The sequence below is a fragment of the Corvus moneduloides genome, chromosome Z (genome assembly GCF_009650955.1).
Source record: "Corvus moneduloides isolate bCorMon1 chromosome Z, bCorMon1.pri, whole genome shotgun sequence".
Taxonomy (NCBI): Eukaryota; Metazoa; Chordata; class Aves; order Passeriformes; family Corvidae; genus Corvus; species Corvus moneduloides.
In genome coordinates, this window is record NC_045511.1 from 52,311,960 (window position 1) to 52,338,975 (window position 27,016).

The 27,016-nt window shown below is 38.0% G+C and overlaps 1 protein-coding gene across 2 annotated transcripts in view; it reads right to left on the reverse strand.

Moving 5' to 3' along the window:
- Positions 1-625: 625 nt before the first annotated feature.
- CEMIP2 (cell migration inducing hyaluronidase 2) overlaps positions 626-27,016 on the reverse strand; it is a 51,188-nt gene continuing 24,797 nt past the window's right edge. For both annotated transcript variants that reach the window (XM_032095716.1, XM_032095715.1), the window contains exons 7-24: positions 25,212-25,381; positions 22,503-22,712; positions 21,892-22,097; positions 21,257-21,326; positions 18,040-18,168; positions 16,327-16,415; positions 14,319-14,450; positions 13,788-13,823; positions 12,941-13,096; positions 10,138-10,315; positions 9,438-9,653; positions 8,547-8,758; positions 7,833-8,018; positions 6,484-6,703; positions 5,781-5,879; positions 4,526-4,674; positions 3,719-3,825; positions 626-2,986 (exon numbers count right to left, since the gene is read on the reverse strand). In XM_032095716.1, coding sequence (XP_031951607.1) covers positions 2,790-2,986; positions 3,719-3,825; positions 4,526-4,674; positions 5,781-5,879; positions 6,484-6,703; positions 7,833-8,018; positions 8,547-8,758; positions 9,438-9,653; positions 10,138-10,315; positions 12,941-13,096; positions 13,788-13,823; positions 14,319-14,450; positions 16,327-16,415; positions 18,040-18,168; positions 21,257-21,326; positions 21,892-22,097; positions 22,503-22,712; positions 25,212-25,381 — 2,762 coding nt within the window. In that variant the 3' untranslated portion in view covers positions 626-2,789. The remainder of the gene's footprint in view (positions 2,987-3,718; positions 3,826-4,525; positions 4,675-5,780; positions 5,880-6,483; positions 6,704-7,832; positions 8,019-8,546; positions 8,759-9,437; positions 9,654-10,137; positions 10,316-12,940; positions 13,097-13,787; positions 13,824-14,318; positions 14,451-16,326; positions 16,416-18,039; positions 18,169-21,256; positions 21,327-21,891; positions 22,098-22,502; positions 22,713-25,211; positions 25,382-27,016) is intronic.

Here is a 27,016-nt window from a genome sequence, read left to right on the forward strand (position 1 = left end):
CTTTGCAGGTTGTGAGGTTGAAAAGAGAGGCCAAGGTGCATCACTGGCTTTAATTGCCACAACCACAGCATCCCCTGGCTGGCAGTCACTGCTGGAGAGGGCCCAGGACACTTGCTGTCTCAAAGCAGGTCAGTTAAAGCTGCTCCTCGATAGCAAAACACTCCACAGGCGCTCCGGCAATCAATTCCAGCGCTTGACCACCTACTCCATAAAAACTTTCCTTCTGTTTTTGTGGAATTGTCTGCATTTCAATGTGCGCCCACAGCCTCTTCTTCCCTGCCACTGGGCACCACTGAGAACAGGCTGGCTTCATTTTCTTTACTCCCCCATCAGGTAGTTAAAGACGTGGACAGGATGCCCCTCAGTCAGTAACAATGCTGCACGCCTGGCTCCCCCGAGCTGAAATGACTCTAGATTCAGCAGCTCAGACAGGCTTTGAGATACCTGACTTTCAAGATAGGCCCATAACTTCAGTCACCATCAGTGTCTCCTTTCCAGTGTTGCTAACTTGTCTCTGAATGAAGAGTAGGTTTATACTCCCCAAACTTTACAAGTAAACTGGTGTTTGAAATAAGGTAGTTCGCATTATTCACACAGCACACATTATAAAATTACTTGATCCAAGAACAGAAGACACCCAAAATTTTATTGCCTTGTCAGATGTACAAAATTTATTTATGCTATTTATCAAGTGTTTAAATTTACACAAAAGACAAACACTTCAACTTCAGGTCCAATTGTTCATCAGTAAGCCCTACATCAGAACACCCTTGACACTTCCAAGAACAATTTTTACAAGACGCTTAGAACAGCAGAATATCATAAATAATGGCCAACTTCACAAGCCTGAGGGTCACTATCTCATCACTGTTTCTCTGCTGAGTATAACCCACAGAATAGAGGAAGCCGTAAAGCCATTTTAATCCCCAAACACTATCACTACTGCACTCAGAGCATTTAAATCACACTGCCCTGCTTTAACACCACCAAACATTACATCTAGTTTTAAAGATTTATCACAGCTTCCCCTAACAAAATGACTTTTTTTTTTTAAAACATTACAAGAGAACTGTGCATCAGAACAACTGCAAAATACACAATCATCCATTTGGCTTGGTTTTACAACAAAAATAGTATCGGTCATTTATTTGCTAACTTCAACTCTTGTGTCTTACTCCTTACCCCTCCCTTCTCTACTTAGAAAACTACACTAGACCAGGCAGTTCAACTGTAGCACTGAGGTAGCATATTTTAATTGAACAGAGTAATATGTTTGATACTGTGCCTCCTCTCCTTTTAAAGCACAAAAAAAAATCCCCACAGTTTCTCAACATCTTTGGAGAAGAAGGCATATAGTTAATTTCCAACAGCCACTCTATTTTGAATTCAAAGCACAAAGCATCTCTGAATGGTGGACACATTATACCAGCTTGAATGAATGAGAACATATACAAGAAGAAGGAAATATGTCAGTTTTATTAGAACTAGGGTTACATTTTAGCCCTATGGCACCTATTGTTCCCTATTATGAAATGCATCTTTACAGTCCCTGAAATTTAATTTCAAAGATGAGGATCCTGAAAAAGGGCAGCTGTGCTGCTGCTCTGAATGATTTTCACACTATTCCCAGAAAGAGCCAAATAATTGCAACAAAACCAGATGAAATCAAACGGACCTAACATAAAGTCAATAGGAATTAACAACATGAGTATACTAAAAGAATCAAAGTTAAGGCAGAAGGTATGACTGAATGAACTGAGAGCACTTTCCATTTACTTAGAAGTTATAGCTGAGATAGCCTTAAAAAGAAAGAAAAACCGACACCCTCCCAAAACAAACAAACACAAAAACAAACAAAGAAACAAAAACACCAACAAAAAAAACCCAAACCAAAAAAAACCACCACTGCAAGAGTAGAAGCTTAATTTCCTAACAAATTGAGAATAACAGTAATTCAGCTTTGCCCTTCTGGGTAAAAGCTTTAAAAGACTAAGCTGAAGTCAAGCTGTACTCAAGACTGCAGCCTTAACTTCTAGACTGTTTATTAAAGCAACTCTTACACACACACCTGTGTATTTAGAGGGAATAATAAACAGTGATCCTAAAGAACAGTAGTAATTTCCTGCTCTGCATGCCACGCTTGTACACATAGGCTTGTAAAACTCTGCTGAATGGTACACAATCCTCACCTAGCCCCAGGCTGGATCTTTGAATTCCTCCCTCCATCTTTCACACAGGAAAGCAAAAATTTTTACTGCAGTTAAAATCCCTTGAGTTAGCTGCATGCATAGGGGAAATTGGGTTTTAACACACTGGAAAGCAGACTGAGAATGTAACCAAGCTGACTGATAAATAAACTCCTAAGGAAACACCTAAACAGCTGAGGGAAAAATGCACAAGCTATAATGACCAATTCAAGCTGTTTATGAAGGCATTGAAGTTAATCTTTCAAGTAACCCATAACGCACTCAAACACCTGTTATTAAAAACTTAAGGCTTTTATGAATACCCTCTTACATATAAAAGGAGTATTAAACAGAAGGAACTTGTTTACAGTAAATACAAACATCTGAAAAATCTCTGAAACCTGTTTATACAAATACTAATAAATTCTTTAATATTTTGTACAACTAGAAGGTGCACAGATTGGCATTCAAGCAGTCAATGCTGGCAAACATCTGTCAGACAACAACATGATTTACTTGGATAACAATATAGTTTAAAATGCCATAAATTAAAAAATAAGTTAGTTCACATTTTTTCCCCAGATTTTATGTACATCTTAGTCTTTAATGAGATCGTGTAGCCTTCTTCAGAAGCTCGAGGTCTTTCCGACGGCTTTTGATTGCTCTGGCACAGCCATACTCTTCCAGTTGCAAAGGGATATACTTCTCTATCTGAACGAGCCCATGCCCAGCAGGACTGGTCAACAGCTTAATCCAGGATGGCTTAATGTTTCCTCTGAAGCCCAGAAAGGCCAAGCTTCCTGTGACAAAAACAGCTCAGCATTACCAAACCAAGCTCACTGCAGCACAATACAGGACTGGCTAGGTAGGAAAAGGCATGCTCCTCTGAAATTCCTTCCCCCACATTATTCAGGACATTAATTCACACTCAGCTTCACATGCACCTCACAAGGAAATAATGTTTTGCAATTTCCTTTTTCAATATTTAGTATTAAATTCCCTGAAATCTTAATTTGAAAACACAGCTAATTGGACAGTTATAAAACCTGCTTTCTCAGACAACTTGTGCCATCACTCTAAACAGATGAGAGGTATCCCATCTGACCTATAAACTCATAATCCCTCAAAATACCAATAGCTTCTCATTTCTAGCTTCAAGTATTTTTAGAACAGGAAATACAAGGAAGGCACAGGATATTGCTTAAAGATAGATTTTCTGACTGAGGCACAACATACAGGCTTTAGGAAAAAAAGCCTGGGACTCTTTTTGTGTGATCCATAGGCACAAAGAACTGCTTGTTACTTCTGTTTGCAACAAGCTTCACACAATGGGGTGAAGGGGTTTTCTGCCCCATCTGCTGAAGAGCTGCCCACCTCCTCTCTCAACAAGAGCTGACACACAGCAGCCACACTAGCGCAAACTGGCAACCACCCACCACCAGCTGCATCCTTCTCACACACCCCATGAGAAACCCACACGCCAACACAAAGACCAAGGTGGTGCCAAAGAAATGTGCAACATTTCCACCAACCATTGCTCTGAAGGTAAGGTGGTTTCACCATCCCCAGGGACATTAAGGCTTCTGCTAAATTATTAGGAATTGCTACATCACCTCTTGTGCTCAGCAGAATGATAGACCTGCAACAGGAACAGTAAAGACACAGCACTTGTTATAAACACATTTTTTTAATATTCTGCTACATGCCTTTACAGCTAGCTGTCCTTGTAGTCCAATTCCTTACGAGTACTTATGACATGGAAATAGTCAACCCTTTCTGAAAGCAGTACTTAGAATTTCTTAGTTTTAAACTGACTTTAACTTCAAAATCATTGGAAAGTGTTATTTAAACACAGTCTAATATTTTGAATCAAAAAAATCAAGTTTAGATATTGATACAAAATTAGAAATTTAAAATGCTGATTTTTTTTCTGACACTAACTTTCTATCTTTATTTAGCGATTAAAGAATTTTCTCCCTACAGGGAGAGAATAGTATATCATCTTTCACATAGTCCTTGACAGTGTCCTTATTAAACAAAAAGTTATTCTTGTTTTAAGCAGTGTTATTACATGACGTTTTCTTAAAGGAAATTATTTTTGAGAAAAAAGGCAACACCATAAAATTTTAAGTGTGAAAAATCTGCTTAATTTTCTTAAATAAGGCTAAACTATCCAATAAATTGCTCCTATGTTTCTCCTTTTGCCTCAACTTAGACATGTGTTTTGTTCACTTTCAGTGCTCATGTACCATTATCTATTCATCATTATCTAAATCCTTGTCAGAGAGCAGAGCTACAGCCTGCAGGACATACTGGAAATGAATGGTCATTGCACATACCTTTGTGGAATTCCAGATTTTAAATATCCATCTACACGTCTAATGTCTACTCCAGAAAATAATTTGTTTCCCAGCACTGTGCCAGTGCAGGCATCCACCACAATAGTAAGTATTCCATTATCTTTGAAGGAAAACATGGTATCATTGACCTGAATAGGAAGAAAAAAGAGAGAGAAAAGGAAGTTAATATGAAGCAAACAGCAATTCTACTGCACTCAGTGTTAATCGTATCCTAGTCTAGACACAGTAATTTCCTTATAAATACTTGCTTCTCTCTACCATCTCTTCAATTTTCCCTTTGAAAGGAGACTGCTTAATGGGACTTCGGAAATTGCATGGGAGTCTTAAGTCTGTAGCTTCTATAGGAATATTGCACCTTCCAGCTGACTTACTACCTGCCTCATTCATTGCTCCTGCTTTGGGAAGCTAAAATTCAGATACTGAACGCCCTTGACAATAATACAGTTAATTGATTCCTGCAGCAGGCTAGCTCCAGCCCAGTCTCTTCCCACTGAGTGCTCTTACTGCTTTGGATATGGCACACACATTCCTGGAGAAGTTTGCAGCTGCAAAGGTTAAGCTGCTCATGTGTCATGATAACTGAAGGTTCAGTCAGGCCATCAGTGCCACTGCAGAATGTGAGGCACGTGCAGACCAAGCTCTGTGGTGTGAGGGTGTCTGCAAATGTTATTTCACCATCATGTGCAAGTCTACTTCAGCATCTGAATGGAAAAGCGAACTAAACTACTTTTTATACAGTATCACATCACTGGGCTTATTTGGGCCACATCAGAACAAATACAGAAATCTACTGACTCTTTAGTAATAGCCACTTAGAGGACTTTAGCAAAGCTTAATGGCTTGTGTGACCCATCCCATTAAGTTGCTAATCTGTTTGCACAAGGACAATTTCAATGAAATGGATTTAACTAACAAATTGGTTATGTGTTCTGTTTATTTCCAAAACCAGCCATAACTGTATACCCAACACAGATTAAACATGAAACTGAACATTTTAAACTCTAAAGGGAACATTTTTCTCTTCAGCAGGTAGGATTCAAATATAAAAATGGAGCTTTGAAGCCTCACTTTCCAAAGTTGAAACACCAGCTTTTTGACTTTGTTTTTTAAACAATGAACCAATCTTTTCATTCAAGTGAAGAAAACTGAGGTCTGCATTATGTAGAGCTGTACATCTGTTATAATACAAACTGCTATGGTGATATTTAAGAAGAAAATCATAAAGAATACTTACATATATAAATGCTTGCTGACCTCTGCTTGACTCTTTTTCATCAGATGAATTAATCTGCACAAGGAGGTAGTTTTTGTGAGGATCACTGGTGAATACCATCTGGATATCAAACAAAAAAGTTAAGTACACATACTGATGTTTCTTCAACACTTTATCATGCCAGTTTACAACAGACAGCCCGTGCTCCAAAGCAAATGTATCCATTTGTCAGCAGCATTATTTATAGTACTAGTAATCCTAATAAATATAATGATACATAGTGCAACCTATTTCATCCCATAATTTCAATATTTTTCTCAGTTTGTATAGCTGCAACAATTTAAAGTTCATGCTAATAAGCAAAGATTCAAACAGAAAGAAGGCTGGCTATCTAGATCTCTGCAGCAAAGCTCTCCATGTGGCACAGACAATACTGCAGTGCAAGACACCAATCCACCTACGTCCCTTTTCTGTAGACTTGGAGCAAGAGTTGAACAAAAGAAGAAAAAAACCCCTGAAACCTTTGTGCTACAGAAAGGACCTCAAGCCTTCAAGGAGTCCAAGAAGATAACAAGCAAATTAAAAGATTAAATTAAGCAAGATTAACCACTGCAAATTGCTAAGTGCAGTATTCTGTGCTGAAAGACTGAAATTTGGACTTGAATTGAGTAGACAGCATCACCAATTTAACAGTTCATGAAAGTTTCTGCTTATTTTATTTTACCTGAGTTGTGCCACATTTTTTACATGGTACAGTAGTTTTTTCTGGCATCTGCTTTATGACGGCTGGTACTTGGTAGTACTTTGGGTAAGCTTTTGCCATGCAATTACTTATCCCTTTTGATGAATCTTTGGTCACAATCTTGATCCTTTCACATCCCTGAGATGAGCAATAACTGTGACCATCCCTATTATATTTGGCTTGAAGAAATAAAAATAGTAATCTACACAGAAAGGGGAAAAATAATATAAATTAACCGGTGAAATATAGGTATTTATATTCAATCTTAACAGTTGTAGTTCATGATTTTCAGAAGCAGAGAAACCACAGTTTTCACTTCTGTACTACTATCTAAATGTTTCAAAGTATTTACAGTTTACTAGAGTTATCTAAAATTCCCCACAATTAAAGGAGACATCAATATAAATGCAGATGCTTTGCAGAGAAGAACCAGTCCTCAGATCAGTGGCTTGCAGGAAACAAAAACCAAATTGCAGAGCACGAATTTTTTCCTTGATCACAGATCTTTGCAGACACACAGCAGAAATACTCAGTTTCACCCAGCAGCACTGGAGAATACAGTTGTGCTGCTTCAAATGCCTGGAAATGCAATTTAGGGTGTTGTGTTCAATAATGTTCACAGAAGACTGGTAGTTCTTCTATTACATATTAGACTGTTATCAGAGCAGCTCTTACACAAAGCAATATAAATGTTCAAAACATTCATTTGTGTATTTATTACAGACAGGCACAGCAGCAGGTAATGGAACAAAATAAATAAGAGAACAAATTATAAATTTAGAAGCAACGTTTGCAAAACACACAAGTGATGTACATAGGACTTAATTTATTCAAAGTTGACTTTATCTGAAACCTCTCAGAAGGGTCTTAGTGACCTCTGTCAGAAGTACTTCTGAAAGAGAGACTAGGACTTTTGAATTCTTTTGAGACAGCTGAAAACAGATTAGGATTTTCAGAAATATAATTTTTAAATGTTGGAAGATAAAGCTTCTTGGAAATTTTTAGAATTTTTAGTTTAACAAGAAAATACACATTTTCTCTGAAGACTAAGAAATTAAATCCTAAAAGGCAGCACACAGATACTGTATTTTCCCCAGACACAGGGTAGGAAATATCTTTGGCAACTGTGGTGCTCTTGAAAAGTATTTCAATGACAACCACAGTACTTTGGAGATTTAAAGACACATAAACATTCTTCCAAAGGGTTTTGGGGTCCTTCTCAACAGCCTTCCTCTTATGCAGGTGTCTCAACCAGCTACTTTTAACATTATAAAACTGGACATTTCAAGGTTAAACAACATCTTCCAGTAGAGTCAAATTACAAGAGTTACCCAGTACTGTTGTCAAAGTAAAACCTCTTGTCTGATCGATTCTTTTCAAGCTCCATCATCGAAGATACAGGCGTGTAGCGCTCCACCTTGCTTGACAGAGCAGATGACCGCCTTTGAAAGGCTTCCAATACTATAAGAAAATCTGTCTTTGGTTGGTAACAAAGACCAACACGAATCCAGTCATTCCTAAAACCAAAATAAAATGTATGAGTCCTCGTACGAACAGTTTAGGTGTCAATACAGAGCAAACAGATTGCTCCAAGAAAAAGAAACAGGAACACAAAAAGCTCCTAAATCCCCAACCAGATGATTGAATCTGCACAGACTTTCATTAAACACTTTTGTAACTCTGATTCTCTCAGGATATATCTGATTATATACTTCAGAGATATTTAATAAGTTTATCTGCCAACAAAATCAGGTATGATAAGCTATTCAACTGCAATTCTGCAAACTTTACTATTTGTACGTTTTCTTCTCCAAAGGTGTTTGCTTAAAGACAATGTACTGGACAAGTGTTTAACTTCAGGCGCAGGTCTATTCATACTTAGTATCTGTAATTACTTTTCATACTTTAGTATTTGTAATTATGAAAAAAATCCCAAACCCAAGCTCTGGTCTTCCAGATGGCTGCAAACTCATGCACAGTAATTCTGTAGGACATAACTTCAGTACTGCCTTATTGATCAAGGCCACAAAAGAAAGTAAACATACTTGTTGAAGTTAATGAGATATAGATATGTGACATTTGGAGCTCTTCCATTCCAATGTATTGTATAGCCCTTTTGGAGCATCACTACTGGCTGGTATTGCTGAAAGGCAGCTGCTCTCTGATTAATACCTCGAAGAACCATGGGATTGCCTGGATACTCATCTCGGACAATAGTCATGGAAAGATTCTGTCCATTCCAGGTTTGGACATAAACCTACATGATATTAAAGAGGGTGACAAGAGGTAGATTTGGTCTCTTTGCAAAAGAAAATGAAATAGTGAAGCACAGTCAGTACATTATTAACCAAAATGCTGTAATTTGAGGTTCTGAGTTATGTAGTACACAGATCTCTCCTGAATAAAAGTACTATCTAAAAAACTACTATAAATTTTTCCCATTTTACAGACCAAAAAAGGTATGTAGGAGAAAAAAAAGAATCAGCTATGACACTTGGCCACACAGAACAGGAACCAGAATGGGAAACAAGCCTGTAAGACTTGTATTCAGAAGGCAGTATTTAACAGCTCCAGGAAACAAAACAACAAACCAAACCCCTTAAAATCCACTCTGTGAAAAAAAAGGAGACAGAACTTGAGTGGAAGAAGACACCTTCAATGCAAAAATGTTTTAGCAGATACTGCTGCAACATAGAACTCTTGGCAAACATACATGTTTATATTTATCTTGCAGCACCTAATACTGTATCCTGAGTCTGCTGAGAGGAAGCATGATACATACACAACTGGCTGAAAAGTGTAATATTAATAAAAGCATTTTTAAAAGGCAAAAAATTTTGAAATCTGAAGACAGGTAATTTTGTATTTCTTACACTACCTGACTCTGCAAAGAGTTCATATTATAGATTTGCCCCAACAAAGCCAAAAGTACTAGCCTGTGCATAGTTCCCACTGCAAACCACTCCACTCCATTCTGTGATATTAATGCATTTGGGGTGTTGAATCAAGTAATTATCCATTCGGCCCACATAGGTATCTCTGTAGTCAGTCACTGAACCATCTAGATCATGAAATATTGAGTTCTTGTCACCATCCAGATCTCCTTCTTCAAACCAGGGACCAGGCTTTCCAAAGAAGGCTTTCAAAGAAACCTGACAACAACAGTAAATTTTTTTTTTCCCCCAGGTGAAACACAGACTAACATTTGTACATTTGCAGAAAAACAGAAATTTGACAAAGCTGATTAAAAACTTCAAGGCAAAGATAGCAGAATCTTGCAAAACAGACATGCTGGGTAACAGCTCAGGTAATAGGCTCAGACTAGCTCTTGCTTCTGAACAGCGTTAGTATTTACTGCATGAAATTAATTACTAAGGTTGTACCAAACTTTAAAAAAATTTTCTTTCAGCTTTACCGCAAGCCATGAATCATTTATTGTAACATATCCTACACCTCTCTTTGTACTGGCTTTTTGCTCAGGAGACAAAGGATACACTCTGGGTGAACTCCAGCCAGGATAAAAACTCTGGAGTAGATATGCATAGAAAGGATGACCTACAGCTCTTGTCTGTGTATGTTAAATACAAGAAAAGAAAACCATTTACAAGGCTTAAGGGAAACTTGTAATAAACTTACGTTTGGACCAAACTTCACAAGAGAAATGTTATTTTTTGGAGTCATCTGCCATGGATTTTTCATCAAGAATCCAACTGCACTGGTAAATCTATCTGGAGTTGGCACAAAGTTTTTGAATGTGCACTTGGTAAGGTGAATAGGTCCATCATAAATCTGAAAGCCTCTGACTGGAAATGTCCTGTTGATGCAAGCAAATATTTATACCATCCTGTAACAAAACGCATGATATGCTTGAATCTGTGTCAAATACATTTCCTCTCAGAGAAATCAAGAAAGCAACAATTAGAGAACGACTCGCAAGATAGATTTTAGTAAAGGAAATATGGCTTCTGCGCTTCTCTAATGAGTCAAAAAATCCCCCACTCTTAAATTTTCCTGTTAGCAGAGATATCACTGGCCATTCACAAATGTGCCCCTTTTCCAATATGAGAAATACAGCAGAAAAGTAATACCACCTACTCTTTGATTGATCACAGCAACTGGAAGTGACTGTAGACTGGAGGAAAGCAAACATCACTTCTAACTTGAGGAAGAAGGAACCCAGAGAATGGCACGCTGGTAAGGCTTAGCTTGACCCCCAGGAAGATTATGGAGCAGCTAATCCTAGAAACCACTTACAGGTGCCTGAATGACTGGAAAGTCATCAGGAATAATCAGCATGGATTCACCAAGGAGAAGCTGATAAACTTCTGTGATGAAATGACTGGCCTGGTAGCTTGAGGGGAGAGCAGTGGACACAGTGTACCAAAACTGCAGTTACAGACTTTTGACACCGTGTCCCATACGATCCTCATGAAGTATGGGCTGGATGAGAGAACAAATAGCTGGGCCCAGAAGGTGATGGCATAGTCTCCTTGGAGACCAGTAACTGGTGATGTGCCCCAGGGGTCAATACTGAGTCCAGTCTTGTTCATTACCTTCACTAGTGATCTGAATGATTAGGCCAAGTATAGTCTGTGGGCCAAGTTTGCAGAGGGCACAAAACTGAGTGAAGCAGCTGATGCACCAGAAGGTTGTGCCAACATCCAGACAGACCCTGACAGGCTGGAGAAATGGGCAGATGGGAACCTCATGAAGTTTAACATGGGGAAATGCAAGGCCTTGCACATTGGGAGCAACAACCCTTTGTGTCAGTGAAAACGACCTACGGGTCCCAGCGGAAACCAAATTAACCGTAAGCCAAACAATGTGCCTTTGCCACAAAGAGGCAAAAGGTATCCACGGCTGCACTGTGAGAAGTGTTACCAGCAAATTCAGGGGAGTGATACCGTTTTTTTCAGCATTGGTGAAGCAACAGCTAGAGTGGTTGTCCCCAGTACAAGGCAGATACAGAGATACTGGAGAGTGCAGCAAAGGGCCACAAAGACAATTAAGTCCCAGGAGCATCTCTCATGGGAAGAAACACTTGGAGACATGTTCAACTGGGAGCAGAAAAGGCTCAGGCAGGAATCTCAATGTATAGTATCGTCTGAAGGGAGGGTGCCAAGAAGATGGAGCCAGGCTATTCCCAGTGACAAGACCAGGAGCTATGGGCACAAGATGAAACACAGGAGGTCCCTGCTAAACATCAGGAGAAACTTTTTCACTGAGAGGGTGACTGAGCACTGGCACAAATTGCCCAGGGAAGTTGTGGAGAATCCATCCTTGAAGATATAGTAAAGACACTTGAATGTGGTTTTGGAACATGAGCACTAGGTGACATTTCTTGAACAGGGGATTTGGACAAGATGACCTCCAGAGGCCCCTTCCAACCTCAGTGGTTCTGTGATTCCACTCAACAAGACTGAGTACCTCATATCACCACCACATTAACTTCTCCCCTTTAAATGGCTAAACAGCAAAAAGCTAGGGTGCCCTGGGCCCACTTCACCCTTTGTCCTACTTGGCCAAGGATGTGAGGGGCCAGAGCTTGGAGCCATGTGGGCATGGCCAATACACTGCGCTACTTGATACCATGTTACATCATGGCTAGAAGAAGGAGGTGGGGGGAAAAGGACACTCTCTCTCATTTCCTCAAGGGAGAGTGCTCCTTTTCCAGGGAAGCAGTGGAGTAACACTTTGTCCGCTGGGAGAAACCTGTTGGGTGCTGATGGTCTGTTGGCCATTTTGCTCCTTGTCTTGGGGGGCCACCCAGTGCCAGGTTGAGTGGTAAGCGTTCTTTTAATACATAAATCACCTTCCTTCTGTATACTTTTGCTATTAATATTGTTGCTTTTCTCTTCATTTCCTTAACCTCATTGTTTCCAGTAAACTGTTCTTATCTCAGCTCGAGATCTCTGCCTTTTGTCTTTCTCACCCGTGGAGGTGGGGAAAGGGGAGTGGCTGCATGAGGCTCAATTTCCAGCTGGGCTTAAACCAAAACAGTCTTCTTTCCTATCCTGTGGCAAGAGTAGGACTTGGTACTATGTTAAACAAGCATCAGTGTAAGTCAAAGAGAAATGAGAAGAATCATGGTCACAAATTGTGATTAGTCACAGACAGACTGCAGTCTATAGTCCCAAACTGACCTTTGAAATTCTTTTACCTGAAAGCTCTCTTCCAGACCCAAATATCTTTTAAGACTAAGGTTTCATTTAAGTAGGAAAATTTAAATTGCTACAGAATAGTAACCTGTGGAAGCATCAGATGAACCTGCCTCAGCAAAAGGTGAGAGTGACACAGCTGCACACATAGCATTAAAAAAAAAGATAGCATCACTTTCAATGGAGTCTTAATCTCTCACAGCTCAACCATGAAGAGTCTTTACATCTGATACAGAGAGTATTTCTTGTATTTCTACTCCCTTCATTCATGACATACTTACCGATTTCTAGGCAGAGTGCGTGTCTTGTTGTCTATTCCTCCAGTTCCCACATATTTATTTTGTCCACCTTGAAACCCGTAATTCTTGCTCTCCCCTATGAACAGAGACTCTGATACCTCCTGGCTGGCACCTTCATCATTTGGGAAGCTCCCATCACTATCAAAGCAACATCAGAGATAAGTCTTTAGCCACAACTCTCCAGCAGATGGTAATACCAAGGCTACTTTTACTTCTCTAAGAGTCCTCCTCAAGCAAAGCAGTACAGACTTCATGTACAATACACAAATAAGATTTAATCATTAACATTAATAGAGGCTAACTCCTTGAAATGTTCAGCAGAGCCAAACATTAAAATTTCTAACTCCCGTTGTAGTGCAGCACTTTTTTATTTACAGCCCACTTTTGCAATCTTAGAACCAGTTTGTCATAATCTAAATAGCAGCAATTTTAGCTCACTACCCAAGTTACTTGATATTTTCATTAGAAAAAGGCCTTACCCCAGCTAAATGCTCACCCCCTTTCTTTTCCATTACTCACTTTCAGCTGGAAAATAAAATACTGCCCAAGGAATCATGCACTACCAAGAATACCTGGATAAATATAGCCTTTCTGGTAAAGAGGCAGCAAACTGTGGTGTAAGCCAAGCACAGGTTGAACTAAAGTGGAAACTTTGGCAGCTGTGCCAGTTTACAGCCTCTATAACATCATCTGCATGACTGGAAATACAACCTGGCCCCAAACCGAAACTGCAGCCTTATGAAAGTATTTATATTAATTTGAATAAATACATGTAGATTTTCTAAGCTTCTAAGCAAGGAAACACAGAAACTATTAACAAAGTACTCACCTAGCAAATGTCAAACCTATTCCATTGTCTGCAAACCTACAAGAGAGCCCAAAGCATCAGTTGTTTTTTCTGAATTATCCTACAATTGGCTAATATAAGAGCACATCCTGCTATGCATTGAAAAAAGCTTGACTTTTTCTATTAATGGAACTTACAACCACCACACACTTAACTTTTCTAAAAGCATTGTTGTAATTAAGTGTTAAGTAATTAAATAATTTTCTACACATTTTAAGCAGGACTTGAGAGCTTCAGGGAGACAACAGAAATCCCAGTCTGAATTGACTATCTTTACCAACTCTTAGGCTTCTTTTTACTACAGTTGTTTTTTTGCTGTTTAAGGCAGGTTCTCATCTAATCACATATAAACTTATTTGAAGTAATAGGATGGTATGAAAGCTGGTCATGATATTGAGAAGTTCCTCAAGTTAACCATCAACCCTCTCCTACAACCCTGTTCTAACGTCCTTTCATAAACAAAGCTTCGGGGAAAACTTAACTGCATGCAGCTGTTTGCTTCCGAATACCTACCCAGAGTTTTGAATGAGGATATCCCCTCCCCTGACCCAGGCCCCATGATCATTGTTTTTGAAAGAGATTAATCTGTCAATCAGAGCAGCAACTCGGGGCTTTTCTGGGTCTGCATCTTGATGAGGTCGAAACCTGGGAAAGATAAACACTCAGTACAAGAAAACTTTTTATTTTACATGTGCCATATATGTTGCTCTGAGTAAGCCTGCAAGATAAACACTCATCTGATGGGCAAATTCCACTCTGTTTCATGTTTGGAATGAAAGAAGCTAAAATCAGGTACAGGTCTGGCTCTCTATTACTAGAAAATCACTAGTCTTTGGGATATAATGAAGCAGGAACCTGAAACTTCTCTTTTCCAGTAACTCTCACAGGCTCTTGCTCAGTCTCCCTAAGTTTCTTTAGCTGCCTTTAGCCTCCCTTTATCCCATTTTTCTTTTTGCCCTCCCCACTTGTACTGAAGCATTAATGTAAAAGTTTGATGAAGGGAATTAAAAGCTCCTTGGAAGGACACACAGGGCTGACATTAGTTACGCAAGCACAGTCTGGACATTTGTATAACTGGTTCTTCAAATGTTTCAAACTCTTCTGACATACAGGAGTGCTTCCTCTTTAGGCATGCCTGAGACTTTTTTTTTAATTGAATTGCAACAAAGATGGTCTTGTACAGTAAATTATGACTGGAATCTAGTTTACATAGTAGGAAGAAACAGTCTGATTAAGAACTGGTGACATTTTCACTTCATTGTCCCCAAGACCCCAGAGAAAAAAGTAATACATTTAAAAAAATTGCAAACAAGCATTTTGAGTGGGAAAAGATGTCTGCTGCCCCAATCATATAAAATGTTTTTGTTCAGATTTGGATCTGCCCCCTCCCCATCCAAGGGAGAAAGGGAAAGTAGGTAAATATTAGGTTTTGATAGTCTCAGTCTTCTCAATTGACACTTAAACCCCTCCAGTCTGGTTCCATGTACAATGATTAGGGGCGTCACGTAGTTATGCAGTGCCTCATTCCTTTTGCTTCTGCTATGAAACACAACCCCATCTCATGAACTGAGTTTCTTGCATCCTCAACACACTACAGGCTCTCAGAGGGCATTTTGACCCTCTCAAGTTCCTCTTGACTACTTGTAATGACTGAGGTAAACCACAAGGGTTATATGGGCTTTCTGTCAAAACACAGAACTAGCAGGTTCATTTCCAAATTATGAAGTATTGAGTATCATCAAAATTTGGAACTTTCCTCTTTCCATCTGCAGCAGTCACTTAACTGTCCTTGTCCTAAACACAGGTCAGTTGAAAATAAAGATAATCCTATGACCCATATTTTCAGTACTAATGCTTAGTTGACACAATAAAATATTGACAGATAGAGTTATCCAATGCTTTCATTTAACCACTATCCCAGGCTATTTTATTTGAAGCTCAGGACAAGACTAACCAGGCACAGTCTAACCTGGAACTTTCCTAGACTCTCCATTACTTTCTCTCACTTTGTAAACTAAAGAAAATGTGGTTGATTGTACCACCTCTGCAAAGAGCCTCCAGTAGAACTGTACCACAGAGCTATGACTTCCAAGTCTAGAAGGAAAGGCAGAAACATTCAGCAGTAGGAAAGGCGAGTGGATGGATTACTGAAGCCTTTTTCTAACCATTAGCTAAAACTGAGTCATAAATCAGAAGATCATGTTTTAAAGGATTCTTTTCCTATTAGCAGGAAGTCCAGAAAACATTTTAAGCATGACAGTAGAGTATGTTTAGAACAATGTCTTCTAAGAGGATGAAAACCATCCTGAGCAAAAGCTCAGAAGAAACCCAAATCCTTTAAGAGACACCATCTCTGTTGTTTCCAAAACAGATGAATAAATAAGGGAAAAGAACATATATGAACTTACTATTTGGGTATAATTTATAAATTATTTTATTGCTTTAAAAGGGTTTTTCCCCATATGAGAGCAGTCTCAAAACTTTGTCATTTTTCACTCATTTGAAAGAAAATATCCTTTACCTTGCATTGTTGTCCAAACAAAGATATTCTCTGGGATCATCAGCACTAGCATTAGTTGTTTTAACACCCTTATCAATGAACAAACCAGCCTGAAATAAGCAAGGAAAGAAAATTCATACTATCCAAAACTAAAGATAGAGTAAACATGAAATTTTTAAAATTTAAGCTTTGCATTCCATACATATTAGAAACTCTTAGATCTTTCAGTTTGGCTTTAACTGGGATATTGTCTAAGGGAAAACTAGCTGATTAATATAATAAACCAGTCTGTGCTAAAAGGAAAGGAATTATCTGTGATTAAAAAAAAAAAAAAGAAAATGATCAAAGTTCACTTCTAATTTCTTTCACAACATCTATTTAAGGTTTTCCATTTATTACCAGATGCTGTTCTGGAAGCCAATCTTGTGGCGAAATCAAATTATTCTCATAAATGAAAATAAATAAATAAAGGAAAACTCAAAACCCACTGTGAAAAAGCCTTTGTATTTCACTTTAAAACTAAACTACCTTTAATACTAAAGATTATTCTGGTCCAAGCAGTCACAAGCTTGAAACTCAATAATCCAGTATGAAATAAATTACTTGAGAAAATAATAGCATGAGGAAGCATTTGGGCTCTTTTACCTGAATTATATACAAATACTTACACTACTTTCACCTCTGATCCAAATTATGATTATAATTGAGTCTTATACACAAGCAGATTCTCAGACCTGCTGGTGGAGTTCTCTTTCAACACGGAGTTTTAGCACACAAACTGCTACCCTTGTTTAAAGATGATACTAGCTGAAACTCTTTTCTTCACAATGCACTTCCCTATTCAGTATGTTTTAATTCTAATCTGAAAAAAATGCCCTACGGTCTCAAACACACTGTTAACACAGCTTCCATAAAACATTGCATCACTTCTTGGTATCCCAGACAACCAACTGTCAAGCAACATCAGTTCCACTTGGCAAAAAAAAATCCAGTAATGATTCTATGAGGTTTCATTAAACTGTGAGACTCTCCTGCAGCAACCAACCACAAATAAGTATTTATTTAGAGTTAGGTGGCTTTGTAAATGTCATTGTATTTATATATACACACAGCAGCTAGACTCCAAATGAAATACTTTAAGGACTTCAGCTGAAGTGAAACTTCAGCTGAGATGTGGAAAAGGTTTGAAATTCATACTAACAAAACACTCCTCAATGACTGTAGGCTGAGAACTCCGTAAGATAACTGTTGCAAATAACTGAGCTCCTGAAGGCAATATTGAAGCTTAATCTCTAGCCAGAGACTGCGTCACCATGTGCAAACACCTGAGTTACTATACACTGGAGACTCAGAAAAAGAAGTTGGAGCTACTGTAGCAAGCTATTAGATGAATCCTTACTATAATAAACTTTGATTCTTCAAGGATCAGCTTTCTTCAGAGTAGGAAACAAAGCTATAAAGAATAGCATCTGAAATGCTACTTCAGAGAAAAAGTATTTTATTAGAAGTATTAATTGATTTTAGTTGTTTGTATCTTACAAGGATCTGAAACAGCGAATACTCAAAATGCAACTAGAAAATACACCCACACTGATTATAAATTGTTCTACAGTAAAGTTCAAACACAGCACAAACTCTCTCCTAATCAGCTTAAAATGCAAACAGACAAGTTCTAATATAGAATACTGAGAAATAAAAACTTCACTTTTTTTTTTAAATAACATACTACATTACCTTAAAATTAGAATGAACCCTGTTGTTATAGAAGATTCCTAGAGGTGTAAGCTCTGATTTGGTTTCAATGGCTAAACTATGAGAATCTCCTGTAGCAACCCTGTGGAACAAATACCATATTCCAGCATCCTGCAAGAGAGGAGAGAATAATATTACTTGTAAGTGATTCTGATACTACTATTGGTGCTGATACATCTGTGCACAGAAAAAGTGTACAATAAGTTGAACTTGGATATTTTCAGTAAAGAAGCAAATAAAAACATAGCCCAATAGAACTGCACCCAATGGAACATATATTTTTAAAATAAAGTCTCCAAACAACTATTTAATCAGTGAAAAAGTGGGATTTTGCAAATAAGGCTATATTCTAGTGGACAACATGAACTAAAAAGTGTTTTACTTCTCAGTGAAGCCCTTTAACACCACATATCTAGTATTTCAAAGCAGAAAAGTGTCCAAGTTAATGTAACTTTTGTATTTCAGTTATGCCATCCCACACACTAGATTTTCCTTTACTAGTAGAGAATATTATTCACAGTAAGATACTCAAAATAATTCCTCCTCTCCTTATTGTTCCAGTCTGTTAAGGTTGGTTCATCCTTGCTCCCATGAAAATTTAAATGGCACAGCCAAAAAAACCCACAAGAGCTTTCAGAAGACGGAACAAAAGCACATCAAGAAATCTGGCCAGTTCGGGGCACTGTGCCAATAACACTCAGTAATAATTTTAGTCTCTGTTCATTTTCTATACTTTAATATCTCTGCTCTTAAAGAAGCTAGATTTATCTGCTAAATGAGACCCACAAAATGTCCCTTTCAGTGACATGAGCAGCTTGTCATGAATTACACCCATACATCTGTGTTCTCAAGAGGTGACATCATGACAACACCTGCACAGCAGACACCTACAGACACGAAAAATTGTGCCTGACCACAGGCTGTGTGCCCTTAAAAAAAAAAAAAAATCACCCAACAAGACACATTAAAGGGTTAAATGGTAGCTAAAGACACACTGAGTGCTCCATCTCATGAGAAACAGTCATCAACCTTTTCAAGAAACATGGATAAAGCAAATTCACCCTGGCTTAAAAGATTTCATGCATTTCATTCCAAGAATATACTAATTTTCCAAGCAGTACTGGAAAATCTACTTTACAGTAACATTCCCATCCCAGTGTGTAATGATGATGCACTGACGTTTCTGGTGATTAACCATTACAAAGCAAATATGGATGTTCCATTAATAAAAATACCAAAAAATCTTACCTCACATATAATTAAGTACAGATCTGTGCTTGGCAGACTCAAGTTAATTTTATCCAAAACACCCCCTGATGCTTGAAAAATAGACTTAGACAAACTTAAAAGCTATTTAAGCATCTGCAAGCATTCAGAAATATGAAAAAGGGGTCGTTTTTTTCTCTTCTCTCATACGCACAAAAACAAAAGAAACATCTATTGCCTCATATGCACAAAAACAAAAGAAACATCTATTGCCTATACAGCCTTACAATAGGCTTAACTGCATAATAAAGGACCTGGGGGAGGAATGGAATTATTTCGTTGTGAATTGCCCTAGTTTATACCAGCAAAAGCTCTATAGTGCAGAGTTTGTATGAACACAGTTGAATTATACTGTTTTTGAAACACAGCAAGCTGTGGTCCCTTTTTCCTAATGAGTTTACATCCATGCAAGGGAGGTGTATCAGAGCGGCTAAACTTTGCAACAGACAAAAGTTTTTTCAGTTTTTTTGCTCCTGTCAGGCACATCCTGCTATTTTATGAGCATACCCACACGTATATGCACCTTCTCCAGGTTAAGTAAGGGTGGCCTGTCCACCCGAGTCACAGTCGGTATTATGTTAATTGGTGTTATATTGACGCGTCATGAATCCATGCCTCGCGGCGTGTGAGGAGCAGGATTTTCATAGTCTGGCTCATCAGCAGACTCAGGCACAACCAAGGCTACCAGTGCCATGGCCCTGTACGACATGAGGGCTACGTTCCTGTGTAGGCTTGGACCATATTGGGACATCTACTGGGATGAGCTACATAGGCAGAAAAAAACTTGCAGGACTTAAGCACCAGATCAAAGAAGCTGTTTAACTTAGCTTTAGCCTTTAATTTTAGGCAATGCCTAAACTAGGTATATTACATAAAGCAGGCGAAATAGAAAAACATTCTGCTGGCCAGAAAAGAACTAGTTTAATTTGGTAGGGGCATCCAGATCCTTCCTAGTGGCAAACAGTCAAATAGCAAAGTTTGTCATAACAGACAGAAACAAACCCACAACAACACAAGCAACAAAAGTTAGACCACACAAAAAGCAGAATAAAATTTTCTAGTTTTTTTTAATACTCTAGTTATTTCAACTCAGTTAAGTATTTTGATATTCTATTTATTAATAACAGTTATCTGTTAATAAATAAATTACCTATTTATATAAATGCTATCTGTTAGAGATAAATGTTATCTGTGGCTAAGAACACACAGGCTCATACTCTTCCAACATTGGAGCCTTTGCAACAACAACCAACAACATTTCCTGTTTTCTATTCCGACTGATCTCTTCAGAAAAATCCAGTTAAAAACCTTACATATCTCAGCCTCTCACCCAATATAGAACAGACTCCAGTCCCCTCCTCCACTATATGTACAGAGCTTTACTTCACAGGCAGCTATGGCAAGATACTTGAACTAATACAATGTTCAGAACAAGCAAAACCGTATCAGCAGTCACTGGGTGGAAACAACTGACTAACCACTAGCAGAAAAGAAGTGTTTTAGCTGTTTCTTACACAATGAACACCTTTTTGTAGTCAGTTTTCATTCCACTGACTACAGCTCTTGCAGAGCTGTCACTAAACTCATGACAACCTACAGAAAACACAGAAGACTCAGTATGAAATGCATCAGTTCTGTGAAAATAAAAGGATTTCTACATATACGCATCGATAACTACTGTAAGGTCTATTAACTACAAAGAAGAAGAGATCTCCTCAGATAGCCTCTGTTCCAGCGACAATGAAGATTTCTGGCATCTCTTAAATGCACATCTAGACACATCCTGCACTTTCAATGCCAATACACTGCCAAAGATAAAAAAATTCATATATAAAAAAAGAAAAATATATGTATATCTGGCAGTACATGTTACAGATTTTACAAATGCCAGTAACATGAGCAGTTTGTCATGAATTACACCCACACGCCTCACCTGTGAGCCTGCTGCTGCATTATTTATAAGATGATTGTTGGGATGAGAAATCCAGAATGTTGAAACAGCCCTGAAATATTATTCAGAAACAAGTTACTACAGAAAACCTCTAGCCCCAACAGAAATATCTCCCCTTTTTCATAAGCACATCAGAAAAAGCTAAACTGATGAAGTAACTACTTCACATTCAAAATAAAAATCACAAAACCTCCCACATCTACAAGTCAAAATTGCCCTTTTTTCAGTTCAGTGAACAGTATTGTACTTAATGTTGTGCAGATATCCCATGCAACGATAAACTGTTTTAGGAAGCTTTCACAAGAAATAAGTAGTATTCAGAAAAAACAGTGGCAATAGCTTGGGAATATGCATTTATGCAGCAGTGAAAATGTTCAATAGACTTTTAAGGCCCCAAGTATCATACGAAACAACAACATTCCTATAAACCAATTTTTTTTCTTTTATTGAAGACTAAATGCTAATTTTTATTACTATTTTTTAAATACCAATACTATGTGGACTACATTCATTAAATTATAGATAAAAATGTTTCCATCTGTATTTTGTCAAGAGGCCACCAGCAGTTTAACGGCTGTCGCTGGTTGGGTTTTACTTTTTCACCATGACATACTCACATGCAGTCTGTGGCTGGCACTGGAACATAACTTCCATATACCTTATCCCTAATCCCAATACACATGCTGCTGTTTCTGTCTGTAGGTAAAAGAGTGCCTGGTTTTGTGACTAGCCCAAGGTTGTGGAACAAAGTATTCCTCTGTTCAATGCCATCTTCTATGAAGAAACAGTGACCTAGTGTGTCATAGCCAATGGTGTCCTTTATCTGCAGAAATACAAGTTCATTATGTCAGTAGTAACAGCACTTACTGAGATTTATTTGACAAATACCATCTAGTTTTACTGTCTTGGCACAGCTGCAGAGTGAAGTTTCAGTATCAGCAGCTCAGATGATTCAAGCACACAGTTTTATTTATCCCTTACAAACACACTGCTATGTCTGGAGAGCTTAGCTGCCTTACAGCTGTCTTACAGCTAGCTGCTGTAAGAATCTGAAAAATCAGAATGGTGAGAACTGTTAAAATACTGTTTGCAGTAGTTTTTTTTTCACTGAAGTAAGAAAACCATTGCTGAGCCTTGGATTTGCAGAAGGGATGGGATTATTTTGGTGTCTAAATACTCTTCATAACATTTATTTCAACACAGTACGTTTTACTCTCCTTGCACCTACCAGCAAACCATTAGTTGCATGAACAGTCACACATCTGGAAAAACAGTGATGAATGGAAAGACCTTCCAGATAAGTTTTATAAGTATATCCTCCTTTTTCATCCACATCCCCACAGAGGTGAAAGTGAACAGGGTAACTTCCAATCTGTTGCTGGCCCATTTGCTTCAATTCCACATAGGAGAGATGAACAGATGTAAAATTCTTCAAAATCTAAAAAAAAATGAAGTCCCGAGTGAACAACCAATTATTTGCTTTTTAACCAATGGAAATTTTAAATTAATACATCATCTACCCCAGATGTACAGGAGCTAGATGTACACAGTTGTCACAGGCCATAACAAAAGTTAGAACAAACATTACTGTATTGCTCTACAAGATGCCTCACAAAAACTGCATCCTTCATAAATAAATTTCAAATTTAAATCTCCACGTGGCTAAAACAGAGGCATTTTCACCAGACATATTGCCACACTTTACTGTTTGGTCTTTACCAAGTGGCACGTTAAATATCCTTACAGGTACAACCAAACAGAAGTCACTCACATCTGGATGTGTCTGTAATGAAGCTGCACCAGCACAGTCCACCTGGGACGGGCTTGGCTGGATAAAAACCACAGAATGATGCAGGAACATGTTGAGATATCTAGTCCAGTTGAGAGCTCGGTGCTGGGTCAGCTTCATAAGACAGCTGCTCCGCACACTGCTCAGAAAATACCTCCAGTCACAGAGATGCTCATGATGTCAGTTGGTTCTATCCTTTCACTTCCCCAGCATGTGAGCATTATTTGCCTTCTTTAAGCCTGGTCCCATTGCCTCCTGTCATATCACCGTGCACCTCCAAGGACTGCTGTGGCTGTTCTGAACCCTTACCAGTACCTGAAGGCAGCAACAAGATCCCTCCTCTCAGCTCCCTGTCACTCACCACCACATACTGCCATACACCACCTTTTCTGGACACACCCCAGTGCATCTACTTTTTTGTTGCAATGGGAACCCCAAACTGGACACAGCGCTCCAGAGAAACATCTTTATTAAGGAATATATACGAAATTACCTCACAATCATACAACTTCACAGTAAAGTTACCATGTATGAAGTAAAATCATAATGGGGTTGTACCAGTAATGCAGGGAAGAGAAAGCATTTTCTTCCACCTAACCTGCTATGAAAGCATAAACCAAGTGCAACAGTTAAACTGCAAGAAGCTAACATAAGGGGGGGAAAAGAAAAAAATCACACAAACAAAAAAACCAGAAACTGAACCAAAACAAACCCTCACTTCTTTTTTTTTTGTAACTTCATTTCATTAACTTACCTATACTGAGTATTTATCAAAAATACCAATTTTCATACGTACTGTGTCCTCTAGGGAAATCAGTAGTATTTTTTTCCTCCTCCTCTAATTGAACTCTTCGGGTTTGCATGCCTAACATAAAGAGGGATGGTCAAAACCAGGCATCCCTCATCTCTAGCTTAGTATTGAAAAGCACCAAAACTGCAAACCAATGCCTCCCCTCACTGCCACTAAGCCCCCTTTAGGCTACTGTGCTAGTGACAGTAGGAAATCCAGGATGTTCAAAAGCTATTACATTTCTTAACGTCAAGGATCCCTCTGCTTGAGCATGTAAGATTAGCATAAGCCAAAAATGCTTTCATTTTTGTGCTGAAGTCTAGGTTTGGCAGCAAACACTCACTACTCAGAACAGTCTCCTGGGAACAATTTAACTTTGATGAGCCAAAATTTTTGTTTTCTACCTTCCAGCCAACTGAAGGTCTGCTGTATCTACACTTTTGTGGCAATCAAGGTCACACTTTGCAAGATTCACAGCTTGTCATTATCTTCTTTCATTACGTTATATGAATATAAAAGGTGCCTTGAGTCCACCTACTTTCTTCCACAAAACAAAAGCTGCCACATAGTAGGCAAGGGCTTATTTTCTTTCCCACTCTTATGTCCACCACTACGAAACTAAAATCTGTATGCAAATACATTAGAAAGAGATTTAAACTGCGATGACCACATAATGAGCACAAATATATTTGCAATTAAAATTTGAGGCCTCAAACTTCTTTAGCATCAGTGAAGCACTGCTGTTCAAATCTTTCATCTAAAAATATAAGTGAACGCAACTTTAAATACTAGTTTCTATAACACTACTTTCTCTCAGCTTAGTTTATATTCATAAACAATAAATTAGAAGCAGTTTCCCTTACATAACCTTAGTACTTTCAGATTTTTAAGAAACTAAATATAAAAACCCATGGTACAAGTCAGTTTCTTCCTTTTCCATGCCTCTCTAGTGCTCACCTCAGATGAGACAGATCTTTAGGATTCAATGCTCATCACCTGGGGAAGCAGGAAGGCAGTGAAAGGAAGGAAGAGAGATACAAGGGAGATCAAGCTTTATTCTGTAATGTTATAGGATGCACATGCATGGATGTCACTTGTACAGTTTAATCCCTGCCATACAACTTTACAACACCTGCTGGGCATTTCTAGAACAGTTTGTGCATTATACCCCTTCCTTCTGCAGACTAAGTCTTGAGGAGTTAAATCTAATTTGGGGAAAGCTGAGAACGAAGTCATTTCCACACAAAGCAATTGAACGAATTGATAGTGAGTTTTCAAATCCCTTAAAGTTTAACATTCATCTTTTTGTGCTTAATATGCCTTTATATGACAAAGTTAATTTAAAATGTTTTTCAGACCTTGATATGTCCACCAAATGTATCATAACTGAAGAACTGACACTCCTTTTCACGATAGCAGGTATTTTCTGTCTCCCCCTTTATTAGGATGTTTCTTGTAAGAACTCCAACTTCTGCTCTCATGTCCACTCCATCAATTACTTCTCCTACATGAGGAAACTGAGGGTTTTCTGTCCAACAACAAGTTTTGAAGTGGGGGGAAAAAGAAAGAAAAAAAGTCACCACTGATTAAAACCAGAATCAACTTATATAAATAAACAAGGTAACTGCGGCAACAAAACCCATGTGTTCCTCCTCCTTAACATGCTGTTCCCTTTTAGCTTTTCTTATGGTATTTTTCATTTTAATAAGAAACTAATCCTCAAAAAATATCAGCATTTTATTTGCAAGTGCATCTCAATTTCTATCAAATAGTTTGTGAACAGAAGGGGAAAAAAACAAAGAAGAGTTGAAATTAATCCAATGTATCAAACTTTTAGTGAAACACAGATGCAGACTTGCTTTAAAAGAAGAAAGATGCTGGCTGCTTAATCTGTTTCAAAGACAAATTAAGAACTGAAAGTGAAGCCAAAACACTGTTTGAAAATGCTGTATTCCTCCCTCCTAAAAGAAAAAAGGACTTGCTTTCCTAACTAAATTTCCTCTTTCTTAGATAGCTATTCTGAAGATGCATAAACTCAAAATTAGGAAAAAGAAGATAATCAGGTTTTACACTCTTCTTCAAAACCCCAACCAATTTCTTATTTAAACTGAGAAAAAAATCTGATTCTGTAAACCTTAAAAAATGCATTTATGCATTTAATGATACCCTGAATACAGACTATCACTATCTTTTCAAGACTTAAAAAAAATGATACAAGCCTAAACTTCACAATATGAAGAAGAACTAAGAGTTATACCAACTCTGTATCTGCTGCTGAGTGTTTAAAAAGACAAGAGATGTCTGCATTCCTCTCCCTAAGGCTTAACTATTGTTTTACCCCTATATTTGACTAGCAAGTCAGTAAACCAGTGAAGAAAGAGCAACCAGGGCTCCCACAACACAATACTTTTTAGTTTTCCTTCTACAAAAAGGTGAAACCAGCTAAAAACCTAGCAAAACAATGCATGAAATAATTTCAAGACAGCACATTCTTCAGCTTGTCAAGTTTACCATTACACAGAAAATTCATTCTTTGTGGAACAAATATGTAGGGTGGCATGGGAATTTTTAAAACTGTATATATTACTATGACAAAGAAAACTTTATTGAGGGTGGCAAAGAACCTGAAACGGGCAAGCTGACTGCAAGTTTACCTCCTTTAATATCTTTTTAATAGTTTAGCTAGGATTTACTTTCCAAAAAAAAAAAAAAAAAGGCAAGATTTTGTATTTTATGCCATATTGTAAATCTTGTGAAAATGTTTTTTTTTTTAACCTTTAAAAGCAGCTACTTTTTCACAGCACATGATTTTCAAGATGAAATAGTCTACACACACACTATTCAGTGGTGACAAAAACCTTAAATTTCATACTGCAATCTTCAAGTTAAGTTTGCTCTTTAAAACACTGTGCAAACTAAAACATACAACATGACACTTAAGAATGAAGCTGAGGAAATATCACGTTCAATAGCACTAAGCTAGCTCTGCAGCTTCACTCAAATGCGTATTCTCTGATGTATAATAAGGTAAATGCAGATATGCTTTTTTCATACGCGAGACTTCTCAGTGCAGTAAAACATATGTGAACCATGCTAACAAATGTGTGAAAAGCAAATTTCACTGCCAGAAAGGCAGACAGACTGACAGTCCCTTAAGGCACAG